This window comes from Acanthochromis polyacanthus, chromosome 11 (genome assembly GCF_021347895.1).
Source record: "Acanthochromis polyacanthus isolate Apoly-LR-REF ecotype Palm Island chromosome 11, KAUST_Apoly_ChrSc, whole genome shotgun sequence".
In the NCBI taxonomy this organism is placed as follows: Eukaryota; Metazoa; Chordata; class Actinopteri; family Pomacentridae; genus Acanthochromis; species Acanthochromis polyacanthus.
The window spans coordinates 27,525,100-27,543,144 of NC_067123.1; the positions used below are offsets into that span (position 1 = coordinate 27,525,100).

Below are 18,045 nucleotides of genomic sequence, written 5' to 3' on the forward strand. Positions count from 1 at the left end.
AATAAAGGTACCTTTCTTGGAAAATTTTTTTTTTACTGTTTGTCAATTTGCCTGTAGGTCAGCCTTTAGGTAAGGATTCTTGTCATGTCAGGACTCATCTCTAATGGGCCTTAAATGCAGGAAGTAGTTCAGTTGCCTTTAATTGTTTCTTCTAACATTTTGGGAAGTAAAACATGCCAAGAAGAAAAACAAGTTAAGAATCCTTTTCACACATAAAACTGTCATTTGGAAGTGACCCTGAGACATTTATTTCCATGGAAATGGAAACCACCAAGTTGGCACTGACAGGCCATCCACAATAATGCACAAAGGTCCAAAGTCCATTTCTCATGCCCTAATGCGAGTCATGAGAGTTGTGGAGACTGCTGCAAAAGGATGTGAAAGACTCAGAGTTGCAAAATCACAATTAAAAATTGTCACAAACTTGAGAAAATGCACAAGTTCTGATTAATACATTGTTACTTAAGCTAAAGCATTGCAAGTTTATCTACAATATTCATACTTTCTGGGCAATAAAGAATCCGTGTTCTGCAAAATATTAGATGCCCGACCCATTCTGTGCAGAAAAGGACAATAAAAGTAAAAGCATTTTCTACATTAGAGGACAAACAGGATGACATTACCTCCTTTGGAGAAAAGGTGGTGGTGATGGTGGTGGGGATACACTCAAATTTTGAGACATTTTGAGGGTTGACTGCCACTAAGACCACTAAAATTTGGATATACTCATTAGTATGCTTACACCACTACCATGCAGTGCAACATTTTTCCAAGTCTTAAATATTTCCTTACAATCAAAAACTGAGCCAGGAACGTTGGCCACATAAAACCTTTATTAGAACTTAAAATAATATTTACAGATACAAAACACACTTCTGAAACAAAACATCACAACTGTAGTGAAAAAAAACAACAAAAAAACACCATAAGAGAATGAGAAGGTCATAGAAAGAGGTGATTGAAAGTTGAACAGATTAAAGCAGCCATTATTTACTGTAGAATCCAGAACATTAGAATGGGTATGAATGTGTGTGGTGGTGGGTTTATCAAAAGAACCAATCAATCATGAAGATACCGGAAGACTTCTTTCATTATACATGGCAACATCAGTTTTGCAGAAAATGCACAGCATGACGACAACTCTCTTCGACCAAACAACGCGAACGTTCAAACATCTTCAAAAATAACTAACTAGCTAAAACTAGAAGGCAAGCCAGAGGAGGGAATCCAGTCCTGAGGAAAGGGTACAGGTGTTTCAAGGGACTGCAGAAAAACACTACTGAGCTTCATCCTCTGGACAGGAATGCCATGTCAATCTCTCTTCATAAAAGGAAATGACCACCTGAGGGCAACGAGTGTTGGCCTCACGGGCTGGAACCAAATCAGCTTCATCCGAGTCTTTCCTAAGAAAAGGGAAAAGATGGAAATAAAAGCATTAGAGGAACTGAGGACCCTCACAGTAAGTCCAGTATTTAACCCCTTGTTAGAAAGGAAATTCTGATACAGCACCAAATATAGACATACTCTTCTCTGAGGAATACAACGAAGCCAGAGTATGAGTGGGAATAAACTGTTTCAAGTGCAATACATGCAAAAGACGACTATTTTTATTTATTTATCTGGATTTAAAGACCATCTTTTCATGTTGTAACTCACCATTTCATCAAGAACATCAACTCCCCACTACTGTCTGTTGCGCCAATGATTCGTTCTGGTTCAAGGTTCCTGGCAAAGCCCCGTGGTTTCTCAGCCTGTATGTGGAGACAACGGCACACGTGAGGAGACGCAAGAAACTGGAGCAGCAGTTTATGTATACTGTCACAACTTTGACTCCAATTCTTCAATCCACATCACAGTTCAGTAGCAGTAGGTGCATAACTGACTGACGTGGATATATCTCCTAAATATGATGATGCAATATGACAGTTTCTCCACTTTGAGAAATGGCCCTCATGCTAAGGACTGCCACTGATACATTCAAGCAGTGTGATCCCTCAAGGAAAGGCCAGTTGGAATCAGATTCAGCATTACTGACAGAATTTCATTACAACACTGAAAACAAAAAACAAAAAAAACATGCATGCATTCAAACTATGGCAGCAAGCTTAAAGAAAAAGGAACATTAGAGTGTAATTGTTATGCACAGCCATGAACATGTATGAAAGAGCATGCTCAAAGTGAACCGAAGTTTAGTGCAAATTGTGCCGATTCTGATTAGGACACATGCAGGTGTTAACAGTAAATACAGAATTATCTGCACAGTATATACATGAGGTAATCAATGACAGTGCAATGGAGCAGAGAACAATGTTGCTGGAATGAAAATATTAACACAATTATGATAAACAGTAGTTCAAAGTTAGGATTCGCTAAGAATTACTCCTGTCATCATAGTCTGATTTAATTGTTCATAGTGACGCTGTTTGTTGGGACAGTTTTGCTGTTCAGTGCTCTGTAATGAATACCAGAAGTGAGGACTTAAAATTAGTTATGTGCAGGGTGTGACGGTTCTGCAGTTTTGGTACCTGTCTGTTTCTTAACTCTAGATAAAAGGCAGGTCGATCCCAGGCAAAAATAACTGTTAACTCACCACCTCTTTCTTCTTTGATTCTGTCTCTGGCTCATCTGTGGATGCCTTCCTCTTAACAGGAGCAGGCTTCTCCTTTACGTTCTTCTGTGCTTCCAAAAATGCTGAAATCAGCTCTGGGCAGTCAAGGTTCTCCTCTGGCTCCCAGGTATTATCAGCACTAAAATGAGCAGAAAGATGGTCAACATTTTCATCTCCAAACATCCCTCAACACAGACTATGGCAATAAATATACAAGCAATATAGCTCAATGACTAGCTTGTATTAGAGCTGCAGCTCCTTCATGCAACCACAGTGACTATAGACAAACATATAGCACAACCCCATACCAGGGAAGCACTTCCAGCTCAGCAGGAGAGGGCAGGTGTCCCAGGCAACTCACTCTGTAAATCCTTTCCACTTCAGGAAGAATTCTACTTTCCCATTGACAAGACGTTGATCCAGTACTTTTTCGACAACAAACTCCTCGGGTTCCTCTTGCGTCTCTTGGGCATCCTTCTTAGTCTTGGTGTTCTGCTTCTTGCCCATTTTTTTGCTGTAAAAATAAGGAGGAGTGCGGTCACGCCAGCTGCGTCACATTTAACGTGTTGAACCAGTGCTCTTTTCTACACTGAAAATCACTAGGCCCCAAATCCACCACGGTTGTTGCGGGCGTAAACACACTCACTGTAAATTCTTCTGTCATCATTTTGTTGTTGAAATACCAGACCAGTAGCGTACATATACACAACAACGCCTGCACACCACTTAGTCATGCGAAGATAGCGCTAATTAGCGCAAGCGTCATGTGGCGTTCAGAGCTAGCCAAATACAATAATAGTTAGCCGGCGGGCTAACAACAGCGATCATTTGGTGCCAGTATTTCCTCGACTTTTCGGTGCCACCTGCAACCGAGCATTACTTTAGGATGGTGGTATGACGACAAAGCACAGCTTAGTTACATTAGCAATTGCAAAAGTTAACAAAGCTAAACGCCCGCTGTCCCACACAAATACGCACAAAAAAACCTTTAACATCGCTGATACAGCTAGCATAACACCGGGAATAAGCACTTCTACTTTAAAGCTAAGTGACGTCGTTTAAGTCGAAATATTACAACAGAATTTAAACAATAGAGCAGCTAATATTGCTGTGGTCTCTCTGCGCAGACTGCTTTGCCTGCAACACGGCCCAGTGTATAAAACCCCTAGCATGCAACCCGTTGTTTTGCTTTAGTAAAGCAATTAAATTATGCACGAATATTGCATGATGCATCGTTTATGGTACGTCAGTTACGCATACACACCGTAAAACAATAAGAACTCCTTCAGGGATGCAGCTTTACCACGCGGTCAGCTTCCTCTTTTATCAGGCAGGCAGTGAGCAGCACCGTAGGGCAGGCGCCAAAAGCTACTGGTCGCTCCTCTACGGAAGCCTGAAAGGAAAACGCGCTTCGCGCTCTTGTGTTACCTGTTCTACTCTGTCCTGCTCACTCCGTCCTTTAAAGAATAAATTGGTGGGCACAGAGCTGGACTCTGGTTTCAGCAGCAGACAGAAGAACCCTGGTGAAGATTCTCTCCATCCTGGACAATACACAGCATCCTCTGCACAGGACTGTGATCAGTCAGATGAGTGTGTTTCTGCTTCAGTTTACTGACTCTCCCCTGCTCCACCAGCAGGCTCAGGAAACCTTTTGTCCCCCTGGCCATCAGACTGTACAACTCATCACTGAGTGGTCAGAGCGGGTTGTGGTCATGATTACAGTACAACCAATGTGACTGTAGAATATCTACGCACCTTTAGGTAGTTTGATACAACTGTTTTCCTACTACCTGTCAAAGTCATTTTAAATCACTTTAAATTCAATTTAAATCACTGTGCCTTGAAATGTGTAAATATTGTATATTAAATTTTAATTACGTTTTTTATTTCTATACATTCTAATATTAGAAGTGTTTTTATAGTATTGTACAGCCAGTTTTTCAGAGAATACTAACCTTTAATGGTAATGTTACCAACCTGCTTATCTTGTCTTTTTGTTATTTACAGTGTTGTAAATGGCAATTAATTATAGAAGTGAGACACACCATCTTAACACTTAAAAATGTAGGTCTTTACTACGGAGAAATTGTGAAGAAAGAACAGTTTTCTTCACCATCAAAAGGCACCAGGAAACTGGGGGAAACTCTGACAGGAAGAGGTTTGGAAGACCCAAAACCACAACGGAATCAGAGGACAAGTTTCTGAGTCAACAGCTTGTATGATAGAAGAGTGAAAGCAAGAATGAAAGCAAAGTAACCTACAAGTGCCACACATTTATGGAAACTTCTGAAACAAGTTGGGAAGAACTTTCTGAAGAATATTTGATTTCCATCGTGGAAAGAATGCCACGAGTTTGTTCAGCTGTTTTGTCTGCCAAAGGTGGCTACTTTGATGAGTCAGAAGTTTAGAAAACATTTTGGTTTTTAAATAGAAATCGATTTTTTTTAACTTCATTTGCTTATTTGTGCTGTACTTTCCTTTTAAAGTTGAATGAGATATAGCTCATGAAAAACCAAGTATCTGAAGTTATTATCTGGCACTAATAAGGTCAGTTATATTGTACTCTCCAAGTCAATCTCCTATGAGTGAGGAAAGAGAGAGACTGTGTTTGCTTTGCTTTTACTGCCCTGAGCTACCTTGTCCAACTAAGTGCTACGTGTGAAATAGCATAACACTACTAACACCACAACACACTAATAATATAACAGAAGTTACCAGTCACACCAACATGTGTCAGGCGATGGTGTTCAAAGTGATGTTTGTTCGTCTCATGGCTGCTATCCAGGCCATTTGGCGTCTCTTTGTTAGCTCACATATCCGAGGTCCCTGCCTTTGCTTCCACGTTGGAAATGAGAAAAATCTCACCCCATCGTTTTTTTTTTTTACCGGAGTGACCGTGGGAACGATTGTGGCAGTTAATGACAGAGCACAGTTGCACCATGTTTCTAATTTGTAAAAATTTGCCAAACAAAAACCAAAAGAACAAAACGGGGGCAGTGTCTTGCATTCAGCTGGTGTAAAACTTTTCAGTGGCCCACAAAGCATTGCGGATTTTCCACTCCATGCATCAGAGCCCTATATTTCCTAAGGTCAGTCAAAAAACAGATTGACAATACAGAAATGTCCAATTTCTGTAAAGACTTAGTTGATGCTCCTGTGCCATAATTACAATCTATTACATTTTTACTTTCTTAAAGAACTGATGGAAAATAATACATTTTTTCCAAGATATTCTAATGTCTTGAGATGCAGAAGGAAGTGTTTGGACTACATCTCTCCTCAGAAGGTGTCCCTGTAATTGTGGTTTTATAATTAAGGGCCTTGAAAAACTGTTGTTTAGCTTGAGGATGACCATACCGGTTATTCACACAGGAGTCGTTGGGGAGAACAAGACAGTCAGTTCATCTTTTTTAATCAGAAAGAGCAATACCTGCAAGAGCAACTTAAATCCTCAAAGCCAAATCATACTTCCAACAATCACCATGCAATCAAACACATAAGCCTTCAGAAACAAAGAAAGACATTTATGAAACTTAAAATTTATACAAATAAAGTAAACTCTTGCCAAACCACACAGGAGGGGGGAAAATAACGACTTAAAAAAAAAAAGTTTTTTTACTAAATGCTCCATTTATCTCACTCACTCAGCTGACAATACAAAGCAGTGTACCCATGAAAAATGGCAAGTTGTCATACTTAATTCTGCTCTCAGATAATCTCAAATATATAAAAAAGCAACATCCAAACTTATTAAATAGAGTTGGTGATTGTATTTGTTTTTTTAAAAAAATGGGATAGTTCATGTCTACTTAGGGCTACGTTAACAATGCAGAATTTGTAGTTAGAGTGCACTTAAGTTACCCTAAAAGAAGGGCATTTTCAAATTTAGCCAAAAAATGAACAAAAACTAAGTCGTGAGGTAGAATATAATCTTGCCAAAACTCTATAGTACTTGAAATGAAAGGGGTGAGGTCAAATTGTGCTTGAAACTAATTATTCGATATTGATTTAAACATGCAATGGCAGACTCATACAACATTTTTGTTATGATAATGTGCATAGGTGGATCATGTACACACACAATAACAAAAACACTTTTCAAATGAAAATTAAGGCCTTGTCATTTCAATCATTGGTATAATGTATGTCATTAAGACATGTAAGGTAAAGAATGAAATCATTTTTTTCGAATGTCACTTCAATTTTCCTTGCCTATCAGTACATGCCCTCCATTGTCTCAAAAAAACCTGTAAACTTTAGATAGTGAATGTTCCAATATTCTTATCACTTTGACATTAAATTACAATTTTGAAAAAAAGATACTGTCCTTGACAGTCTTGTGATGCATGTAACCTCAGAAACTTTAATAAATACAATCTTTAACCTCCTTCTTATACTGAATAGGTATATGCTGAGAGGGAAGATTACCGGTACATGGAAACAAACAAACAGAATCCACTCTTTTAGATCTCTATCCAGTAACTGTCACAACGTTGGCCCTGTTGACACCAAGGCCTGACTGGTTGCAAATGCTTGTCTGTGAAAATGATAAGACTATGACTTTAATGTTAACAGGCACAAAAAGAGGCTGATAGCATTGCCAGCAGTGTAGCTGTTCCCTTAAACCACCCCTTCTGCCTTGTTCATCTTGAATACGCAAACAATGTCCAGTGTGTAAGCTACATTTTCCCATGAGACCTTATATTTACAGAGATTTTTTTTTTGTTCATTCATGTTCTGAGTGTCTTTCAGTTTGCAGCTTTTGCTCCCAACAGCGGTGAATCCACACACACGTTCACAAAAGAGAACCCAAAACCAGAGTCAGGCAAGTAAGTTCAGTAAGTAAGTTCAAAAACCTAAAAACTCAAGTCTCAGCTGGAAATACTGCATCATTGCTTTTTATCCTTCTTCCTCTTGTCCGTTTTGTTTCCAGCTGTTGTAGAGACAACAGGCCGTCTCACAGGCTGAACTACAACCCTCCCATTAGCCCCGCACTGCAGGGTGAATCTCTCTGGGTTCAGGGGCCGTCCCGAATCATCCCTCAGCCGGGCCAGGACGTCTCTGGTCAGCTGCTTTATCTGTTGGCCCACAGCTCCCATTGTCTTGGCTGTAAGCTGTTTCTCCCTCAGTAGTCTGTCTCTCTGAGCGCGCAGCCTGTCCACCTCTTCCTGGAGCCCAGTGATGGCATCTAGTTTGCGCTTGCGGCAGTTTTGCGCGGCCAACTTATTCTTCCCACGCCTGCGGATGTCCCTCAGCAGCGTCACCTGTTCTGGGGAGAAGTCGTGACCATCGAGAACCTCCAGGAACTCTTCTACGGGCATGTTGACAATCTGCAGGACAGAGAATGGGATGCACATGGCTCGGGCACGCAGCTCATCACGACTCAGCTCCCGTTCTTCTAGCTGTTGCCCATCCTCGTCATCACTGAGAGGCTCTTCTTTGATGGTTTTGTGGGGCAGTGTGACTGAAGGCTGGTTGAAGAAAGGAGGAGAGGAGTAGCTGTGGTCATGCCACACACTCTCACTCGGATCAACAGGGGACCACACTGAGCTGTAATCCATGATGCCCTTTGAGGGAAGGGAATCCACTTCACTGCTGTAGCCTGTAGCTCCGCACTCATCTTCACTGTATGAACTGGATGACGATGACATCTCAGATGAGCCTGGAAAGTGGTGAGATGTGATCATGTTAGTATATATGACACAGTTTCTAGGCATCACAAGCCATAGCAATAAAGACATTTGATCGACAAACTAACTAACCTGGAGAGACTGGACCTCCAGAGCTGCTCTCCAAAGAGAGACCAGAGTCCGAGTCCAAGTCCTCAAGGACCTGGGGATCTATGCTTTCCAGACAGTCCATCAGCTGGGTGTCCATTGTGTCTAGGTCTTCCAAACCTAGCTGATTGATCTGATCAAACACTGCCTCATCCAGGCAGCCACCCAGTGTACCATGTGATGAAACGTTTCCACTTAAATTACATACTGAGGCGAAGGGGAGTGCGGCCAGGCCCAGAGCCATCCCTGGTGAAGCATTGGAGTGCGAGGAGCCTGTGGATTCCAGCTGGAAGAGGGTTCTTTGCTGGTTGATTGTCCTGGACTCCGCTCTTCCAGATGTGACATCAAAGACTCCACCACTAGACACCATAGCATCATGCAAACTGACATCGTGGCTGATGGCGCTGTTGATATCAGCATCGAGGTCCGACAGACGCTCAGTAACCAAGGAGTCCAAGTCCTACATGTGAGACATATATTTTAGTTGCAGGTTATTTTTAACGGCTTTAAAAGTCCTCTGGCACAACAACATGCCACACTAAAGCTCTCTATTGTACCACACCAATGGTTACTAGCTTATGCATCTGAATTCCTGCATAACTGATATTAAGCCTGATGTAAAATTAATGTCATTTTACATAGGGCTTAATGGAATGAACAAGAGCAGGCAACTTACATCAAGGTCTGTAACGGAGAGTAAATTGCTCCAGTGTTGGTCAAGATCAATGGGAAGAGGATGGTGACGTGTTGGATTGGACAGTGCAGTGATGCCTTCAAGCAGACTCTGAAATAAACAAAAATAAAAAGAATGTGCATTAACCAAAGTAAGTGGTATGTCTAGTTGCCAAAACCTCCAATCATAGCATAGTAAACACTTTACTTAAGAAGAAAAGCTGCTTAAATCTGATGCAAAAAATAAAATTAAAAAAAAAAAAACTTAAAAGCTATCAGATTAGCTAGTTGCAAAAAGGAACAGAAAGTAGTAGGAAGTAAGTATACTTCTGAGAGACAGAGTAATTATTGTGCTTCAACATTACTGATATTACATGGTGTTATTAAAACTGCACTATCATCAGAATGGTGCAATTAAAGCAAAGACATCACGTGAGAATGGGATTTCCTGGTCAAAACACCATAACATTACTGCAGTTTATGCTGGTATGACCCATGAATTGTGAGAGAAGGAGAAACACTTGTGTACACTCTTGAAAGAAATCCAATACAGCTTCCATTCAAAAGACAGAACTTTTTGAAACAGTGACGCAGTCTGCAGCATTGTCCACAGTATACAGCAGCTAATGAAGAGAACTGAGACAAAGAGGACTCATACCTCTTGTTCCAGTGTGGAACTGAGAGCCAGCTGAGTGAGTGGAGCTGGTTCCTCCTCCTCTTTAACTTTAGCATCAACATCCTGGGGACAAGGAAAGGCAGATGGAGAGAATGGTAAGACAGAAGTAGGAAACAAGAGTCAGACAATTCGGGATATAAGAAAAAAGACAAGGAAAACTACTTCTTAACCAGCATCCAACGACCTCCAAAGATCATTACGTTTCTAGTTTATTATTGATCCCAGTCAAACCATTGCAGATAATTGTATAGCTTACAATATGATTCTAACACATGGTTTGTTTTGTTATTGCAACAGTTAGGCTAATTACCATAAGAGATGACCAGAAAAACCTACACTTATGTGGGTCACCGATTGTCTCCATTGGAAAATTCTTCATATCTCTACACATAGACAAAGAAGTAACTTCCATGCTCAAATTATTAAAGAGGGGTGGATTCTCCTCTGCTCCAAAAGGAGTATAACTGCTGAATCAGGTATTATGTTAGGCTAGAGGCAAAAATGAGACAAACTGCACGCCACACTAGCCTAGCTCTGTCCAAGCTCTGTCTGAGCTTGTCAATTTCTACTGGAGTAGCTTAAATTTTAAATGTCACAGGTGTCATCCTCTACTTTGAAACAGTGCACCTCCCACAAACCACTATCAGATTATTTCACTAAAGCTAGGGAGAAAAGTAAAAGATGTGTCAACATCACATCAGTCATGTGAACAAAAATTCTAGGAGGGGCAGTGTTCAAGTATGGACCACCGCATTTGTGTAAGCAAACAGGGTGTGGATCCAAGCCCCACTTCTCCACCTCTCAAGGCCCACAGCTTGTGGTTGAGACCGAAGAAAGGGGACATAGTTACACAATCAACTACATCAACTGCCTTCAGGACATAACATCCACCAAGCAGCTGTTTCTACCCCAAGCTAAAAAAGCTGGATTAGTGGGAGAATTGAATATAAAGGGTATGATTAAAGTCTTAAAACACAAAAACTATCATGGAATACAGATGTCCTTTAGATGAAATTACACCTAATTTCTGAAAATAACAGCTAGTGAGCAACTCAGCACATGGCAGTTTTACATCTATGTGCTTATCATGGTGCTCTTTGTTATTTAAGTTAACTATTCAGAGAGGGCCTATTGTGACAAGTTTCATAGTGAAGGGTGACAGCTGCAACAGACAGCTGACTTATTACTGGTAATGTTTGACTGTGTCATAAAATGGTTTTATGGCCAAGTAAGTAGACCAATTAAGTAAGTCTGCTAAGTTGCCAAATTTTCCTGATGAATATAAGCCCCCTAATCTAACTGGATAAACACCGTCAGACTTAACTAATTACTGATCTGCAAGTTGTGACACATGACTGGGACACATACTGATTGAAAAGGAATGCACTTATCAGCTTTTTTCAGCAGTTTATCATATCAAGTTGTTTTGTTTCCTGGTACACAAGGAAATGTTACAACATATTAAGTTACTTGTTGGATGGACACCAATCTTTCTATGCTAATGGTGCTGGTTAGCTAGCAATAGCATTTGTTAGCCATTGAGGAAGTTCTGATTGTAGTTAGTCATTTTAGTTAGTCAAATACTTTCGCTGGCAGTTAGAGTTTCTTGTAAGACAGTATACTGTGGCTTACTTAGAATCAAATCCTGCTTAACTTTATGGTGCATAAATCACACTTGCCTCTTTAAGAAACCCGCAGGCTCCAGCGCCACAAGGCCCTTGTCCGAGTTCAGGGTTTGTCTGACACACTTCTTGGCCACTGGCAGGCAGGTGTTCACTGACATCCCTGGCCTCGTCTTCGGGGCTTTCTAACCCTGTGTTGGAATCAGTGCTGTTGCTGGTTGAAGGTCCACTGTCAGCCTTGTCAGTGGCAGACACTTGGTGTACCAGCCATGCGCTCAACTGTGTGGGGAACCGTGGGGAACCCAACGTCCTCACCTCGTCTAGCAGCCGGCGACTTGCAAAGAAATAGTCCAATTCGGGACATTTTGGGTGCACACTGTATCCGTCAAGAGTGTCTCTTGAAATGTGAAAGGGTGTCTGGATGTAAGCTGAGCTAGCACCCAAGTTAATCTCTGTCAGAGGCGAATAGTAGCCGCTTAAGTAGCTGTCGATATCCACGCGAACTCCAATCAAACTGAGTAAGATCGTCAACTGAATCAGGCCTTCTGTGAAGTATTTTTTCGCGATTTGCATTTTCTAAATACTTTCAGAACTGCAGATAACTGTGAAATCCTGACCCAACAGTTCCTCTTTCCCGAAAGGACAAAGGGAAAAGCCTAACAAAAGAGCACGCCTTCCCCTGTCAGACAAAGAGGTCCGCCTGTACCGGCGAAATCGTTAGATAGCTATGCTAGCTGTTAGCAGTTAGCCATCAGCTTTAGTTACCGATTAGCAGGAACCTCTGGGAGCAGACATTGCAAACGTGTTTCTCTTCTGTATCTTATGGCGGAGAACTTATTCATCGGCGTTAAATAGCTATCACAATCTTGCTGACGTTAAAAATTAAACTGAAAATGAAACATATGAAAAGCTAACTGGTGGTGCCGTACCGCTACTGGGGCAAGTTCGTTTCAGATTTGCATAACTCCTGCTGATTGGTCCAGAGTGTTGACCGCAGCAGAAGGTGATTGGAGGATACGACTGTCCGTCATGATATTGACCAACGAGAGCAAGGAACTGTTGTTCACTACAGCCTCCACCCAACCTGTTATTTACACGAAAAAATAGCACAAATCAAACTAATGCTATCTCAGAAATGCACAGGAGATATGCCGACTGCTCTTTTAAGGACTAAGTTCAAATATTCAGCCGTTCAATGATTCTGGTTCTACTTCTGAGGGATTTTTCAGACGGAGGGGCTTGACGGCATTTGCATGACTGGTTTGTACTACTGACCTGCATCTGTCCGTTTTTTTTCTTTGGCCCAGTGGCAGCTAACTGAATTACAGCCTGGACTTGTTCATCCATATGCTGTTCAAGCTCCTCTGCAAATGAGAATGCCAAAGGTGGAATCCTGCCATATACTTAACACCATACCCACTGGACATCTCAAATTACAGAGTTCAAACTTTTTACTTTACTCAAATTAGCTATTACCATATATTATGCAATAATATAACAATCCCAAGGCCAGAATGCTCCATGTAATATATTCTGTAATTTGAATGTAATTGGTGTAACAGCTTCCAAAGGCTTGTAGAATTAAGGCACTCAGAAATTCTTCTGGCATTATGTGGTACGGCAGTCTACTTCAAGAAAAACAGAGGCTTAAACTGGTACCAGGATTAAATAACAGATGGAGCATCTGATGTGGTACATTTTTCTGTGCCTTATTCAGTTTTTAAATAAAATACTGACTACAAGATTTTCACTTGTAAGGAAGCATATTTCCTTAGTGGTATCACTACTTGTACTTAAGCAACATGTCTAAATACAGCAATGAGCATGGAACCAGACTGGGAAAAGAGAATTTTAACACTGAATGTAATTCTTTGCCATCTTTGTACCCACACAACATTTGACTGAGCACAATGTTATTAAAGCAATACTCCTTATTAAAATGGAATTCAAATATAAGTCCTTCTCTGATTAATATGTTGAAATTTAGACTAATTATGTTGATAATGTCGGGCCATGTATCAACCACTGGGATGTCTCAATATGTGTTTTTATAGCCTGGGATGCTGCTCATCTGATCTGAATTATTATGTTTAGCCAAAACTAAAAAGCTGCATGTTGATTTATTATCACTGTTTTACATATTTATTGACACATTCATATACATATGGTTTTGTTAAACCTCATTCCAAGATTTATGCAAGAAGACAAAGCCACTCATTCAGCTGAGTAAGACTAATGTCGAGAAGTAATATATATACATACACACACACACACACACACACACACACACACACACACACACACACACACACACACACACACACACACACACACACACACACACAAGGGGGTGACAAATTAAAGGAAAACCTGAACCTTTGACCCCAACAGAGAGAAGATCCAATGACTCTGTTATCATGTGACTTTGCTAGCATGGTGTGGGTCTATTTGTCCCCTCAGAGGGAGGGGTTACTGTAAATCTCTGCAAATTTGTTTGAAGTGATCATCTTTATCATATGATGAAACATTTCTATCACTGAGGGCGTTGATTAGCATTAGAATGATCTGAATCAAATACGTTGACCTTTACAGTCCCCATATTAACACATATGGGAGATTTTGGACTGACCACCAACGTGAAAACATCACATGAGAGACCATATTTTGGAAGAATGGTGTTCATCCCTTCCACAGAGCTCCAAAGGTGTGAGGAATCAATGCTGACTGAAGTTCAGAGCACCTTACTGCGACACTTTATGTTGGTTTTTCCTTTATTTTAGAATCTGTCTGTGGACTCCTGTAAGTCAAGTGTAACTGAGACATAAACTTCTGCTAAGATTAAATTATACATAATAAATTGTATATTTCTTAGTGAGTTGTTTATTTTTTTAACAATCTGAAGTCCCAATGAGAACAAAATGTACAAAACAAATGTTAATGGTTGCCATTGTCTTACTGGCAACAACACCAAAAGGACTGATCGTGTAATACTTGACAGAATCGGGTATCCAGGGTCTCTGGTTGCTGATACCTTGTTATCCAAGGCCTGTGCAGGATTGTGTCAGTGGTGTGATCAGGGACAGCCTTGAGTTCAATTAAAAGACCAGAAGAAGCAGACAGAATGAAAACAGGGACTGGTTGAATCTTTAGAATTAATTTATTGTGGAAGAAAACAATGAAATACATACAGAATGTAACCTGCTGTATATTTAGCTATAGAAGAATAATCATCTCTTTACTAGAGTAAATCTAAAAATATCACATCGGAAAAAATTAATATGGGTTCTGAAATCAAATTAAAACTAAATCAAAGCAAAATTAACTGAAAGTATACATAGCTACATTATATAATAATATATAATTCTATATAATATATAATTGTGTATTGTAATTCTAGTAAAAGTATCCTACAAAAATACCTTCTGATAGTCGTGAAGCATAATTTAAGATCTGTGTCTTTATGATGATGGAAATGTTGGTTTCAGTTGTCAGAGCAAACATTCAGGTTTTTAGTCTGGCTCACTTGCGACCCCTGCTGCCCACTAATGGTAATTAATATGATACATTTTATGTTTTTCACAAGCGAAATTACATAATAAACCAAACTGATAAAACGCAGTGTTTTTTATTATTATTATTGTTTATAGACACGCAGCCCCATTTGGCACATAAAAATATGTTAAATATTTTATGTCATGATGTCAGTTATTTCTTTTGTTGATCTACAACAGCTGAAAATATGATGATACACCCAATAAGACTATTTTGTAAAATGGGAGTTTTTTTAAATTAATGTCTTCTTCATTATTTCTTTGGTTGATGCAACTGATTGAGCTGCATGCATGGCCATGAAATGATAAATAATCATAGGACAAAATATATTGGTATCACCATTTAAATGCAAAATGAGAATACAGGGAATAAAACCCCTGCATTTCTACAGCACAGAAGTACAATACACACTGACTGAAACCTGTTTGTGCTGTAATCGTGTTTTGTCTGTGCAACAGAAATCCACGGAAAGCCTTTTAGAAACAGTACTCTGCACAGACTTTATGTGCCACTGCATCACAAAGAAGCCCAGAAAACTGTATTCAATTACAGGAACAATAATAAGCGGCTATAACAAGTGTAGTTCAACACAACAGCAAGTTCAACACACACTGTCAGCTCAGCAGCCCTCCTGCAGAACAGGCACAAATCTAGCAGACAAGTCAGACAGGGATCCTCTCACACTTGGCTACATCAGGGCTCGCTGAGGATGCAGCTGCAACACTGTAACAGAGCAGCTTCAGTGCAACACTCACACAGCAGCCTGAGCAACTACTGGGATCAGCTGCAGCCTAAAGTCCACCCTAGCTGCACCAGAGTCCTGCACTGTCATGTAAAGAAGGAAAAAAAGTGGGAAAAACCTTGAAAATATCAAGTAACATTTGCGGTCCGCCTCACACACGCTTTACAGATCGCCTTGGTGGCTCGACAAATCCAGAATTTAAACGCTCCAGATCGCGTCTCTTTAAAGTAGCTGTGAAGAGTAATCTGCTCCAATTGATGTGACGCCAGCGTGCAGTCACTTGATTAATCCACAAGTATTTTCATAACGATGTGAAACACATTTAAATCAACTTTGTGAAGTTCTGACAGATTTATTGGGGAAGAGCTCTTAAATCACCTCCACGTACTCCTCACAGGACGAAGCCGATTGGTGGAATTCGACGTGGTGTGTAGTACGCTGGTGCGCATGCGTGCGATTTGGTCCCCCTTGCAAAGACTCACGGGAAACCGAAGGAGGTTCATGGGACTATTTTGTTGTCACTCTGTGGTGTATACTGGAGGATTTACATTTTTAATTGGCTTTGAAAATCATTTTATGTTTATTTAGGATGTGTATGTATGCTTATATTTTTTTATTTTCTAAAATTGACTCCCTCATATTAAAAATATTTTAGGCTTATTTTTATTTAAGCGGCCTAAAAATACTTTTAAAAATCAAACTTTTGTCAGAATTGTGTAAAAAGATAATATAACATACATAATAAATGCAAATTTTGACCATGGATCTCTTAATGTGTAGCCTGATTAAGTAGTCTACAGTTAATTCATTCAAAAACTAGGTTTAGTGAAATAACTGAAGTAAACAGTAGAATTTGTTATACTCTGAATTCAGTCCTACAGTCTGTGTTATCATGCAGTTTACAGGACTGGGATCGTATTAGAGAAAGTGTTTCTGATCTATTTTTGATATTTATAATTATTAGACAACAGAAAATAAACAATTACAATTTGGCAGTTTTGAAAAAAAGTGTCCATTGGGTTATGGGTAAATAGAAGAAAAAATTGATTAAAAATAGTATTTTAAATTTAAATGAAATACATTTTTCTTCTCTTATTTAACATGAAAAGCATTAGCAGTTGTCTATGTGATAAACTTTGTTGAAGGAAAATATTTAAATGTAATTGCTCAGTTGTGATGCATAGAAATATTTTTGACAGTTCAAAATCCTAGGTAAATGTGTGTGTAATTCTTTATCAATAATTAGGCTTTTTACGAATGGGAGCTACAACATAATAGCAACGATGCAGCCTACTATAATTAAATATACTTCTAAATAATAATTAACGTACACATGCGAATTCAAATATAATTTTAAAAATTAAATATAGAAATGTTGTATTTAACTCAATTATTCCAGCTTACTAAATGTAAATGAATTAGTGTGTGTGAGTGTGTGTGAGTGTGTGTGCGACTGAACGGACCGAGCAGCGGAGCTCTGTCCTCCAGAGAGCAAAACAACCGACTGGCTGCTCTCTGCCTCCAGACCTCGTCTCTGCTTGATTGACACCCGCATTTAGCCAATCAAACGATACAACCGGCATACTGCTTTCCTATTGGTCCACAGCTCCACTTCGGGCGGTCCTCACAAGCCAGTCGCAGAACGTAAATCACCATAAAATCTTCGGTCTGGCAGACTCTGTGGCGCCCCGCAGCGGGGACATATGGAAGCAATTTCACATCAGGCTCAGACTCTGCAAATTGAGTTGTAATAATGAAAAATGCATCGCTCTTTCCAGCTCTTTATATCTATCCTTTTTCAGTACCGGGTTTGTTTTAATGCTGATGGACTGAGCAGACTTTCCTGCGTTATGTGTCCCACTGGTGTGCGGGAAACTGACTGCAGTTGTGTTCCAGTTAGCAGTGTTTCTGCTTTGCTCCACAAGCACTAATACATCTCCTATTGACAGGATTATAGAGCTGCTGTTGCTTATTGCCACACTAAGCCATGTAAGACACGATAATGTCCAGCTCTTATTGCCATTTTCCATCTGGAATGTAATATTTTACAAAGCTGTTGGTTTGCATTAAAAAAGTGCCAATACATAGTCGACCAGAGGAGGGCGCTGCTGTTCAAGTTTTGTAATGCTTGACCTGTGGGGGACTCACTTTTCATAAATAGAACCCGAGTTCCTTAATTGAAATGTTGCAGCACAAGGCTCTCTGTTGTTCACCTGAATAGAGATATAATCATGATACTAACTCCTCAATCAGAATAAAAAATATCAAATGTGCTTTAACCACATATGAGACTTCAGTTTCATGTTCTCACATCTTCCCTTTTTCCCACCATCTGTCAGCAGTCCAGAGGCTGAGGGGCCAGCAGTAGGGTGAGGCGCTGACAGTTGTTTTTCACA

The 18,045-nt window shown here is 40.0% G+C and overlaps 2 protein-coding genes across 2 annotated transcripts; both read right to left on the reverse strand.

Moving 5' to 3' along the window:
* Positions 1-815: 815 nt before the first annotated feature.
* cbx3a (chromobox homolog 3a (HP1 gamma homolog, Drosophila)) lies at positions 816-4,016 on the reverse strand. The gene is made up of 5 exons (XM_022200917.2): positions 3,873-4,016; positions 2,970-3,122; positions 2,591-2,747; positions 1,657-1,751; positions 816-1,403 (listed from the first exon to the last, which is right to left on the reverse strand). Exons 2-5 carry the CDS (start codon positions 3,113-3,115, stop codon positions 1,277-1,279), a joined length of 525 nt encoding a protein of 174 aa, XP_022056609.1. The 5' UTR covers positions 3,116-3,122; positions 3,873-4,016; the 3' UTR covers positions 816-1,276.
* A 1,987-nt stretch (positions 4,017-6,003) lies between these two features.
* On the reverse strand, positions 6,004-12,325 carry nfe2l3 (nfe2 like bZIP transcription factor 3). Its single transcript, XM_022200916.2, has 5 exons — positions 11,413-12,325; positions 9,716-9,796; positions 9,062-9,169; positions 8,371-8,845; positions 6,004-8,270 (listed from the first exon to the last, which is right to left on the reverse strand). The coding sequence occupies exons 1-5, from the start codon at positions 11,926-11,928 to the stop codon at positions 7,498-7,500; spliced, it is 1,953 nt and encodes a 650-aa protein (XP_022056608.2). The 5' UTR covers positions 11,929-12,325; the 3' UTR covers positions 6,004-7,497.
* Positions 12,326-18,045: the final 5,720 nt, after the last annotated feature.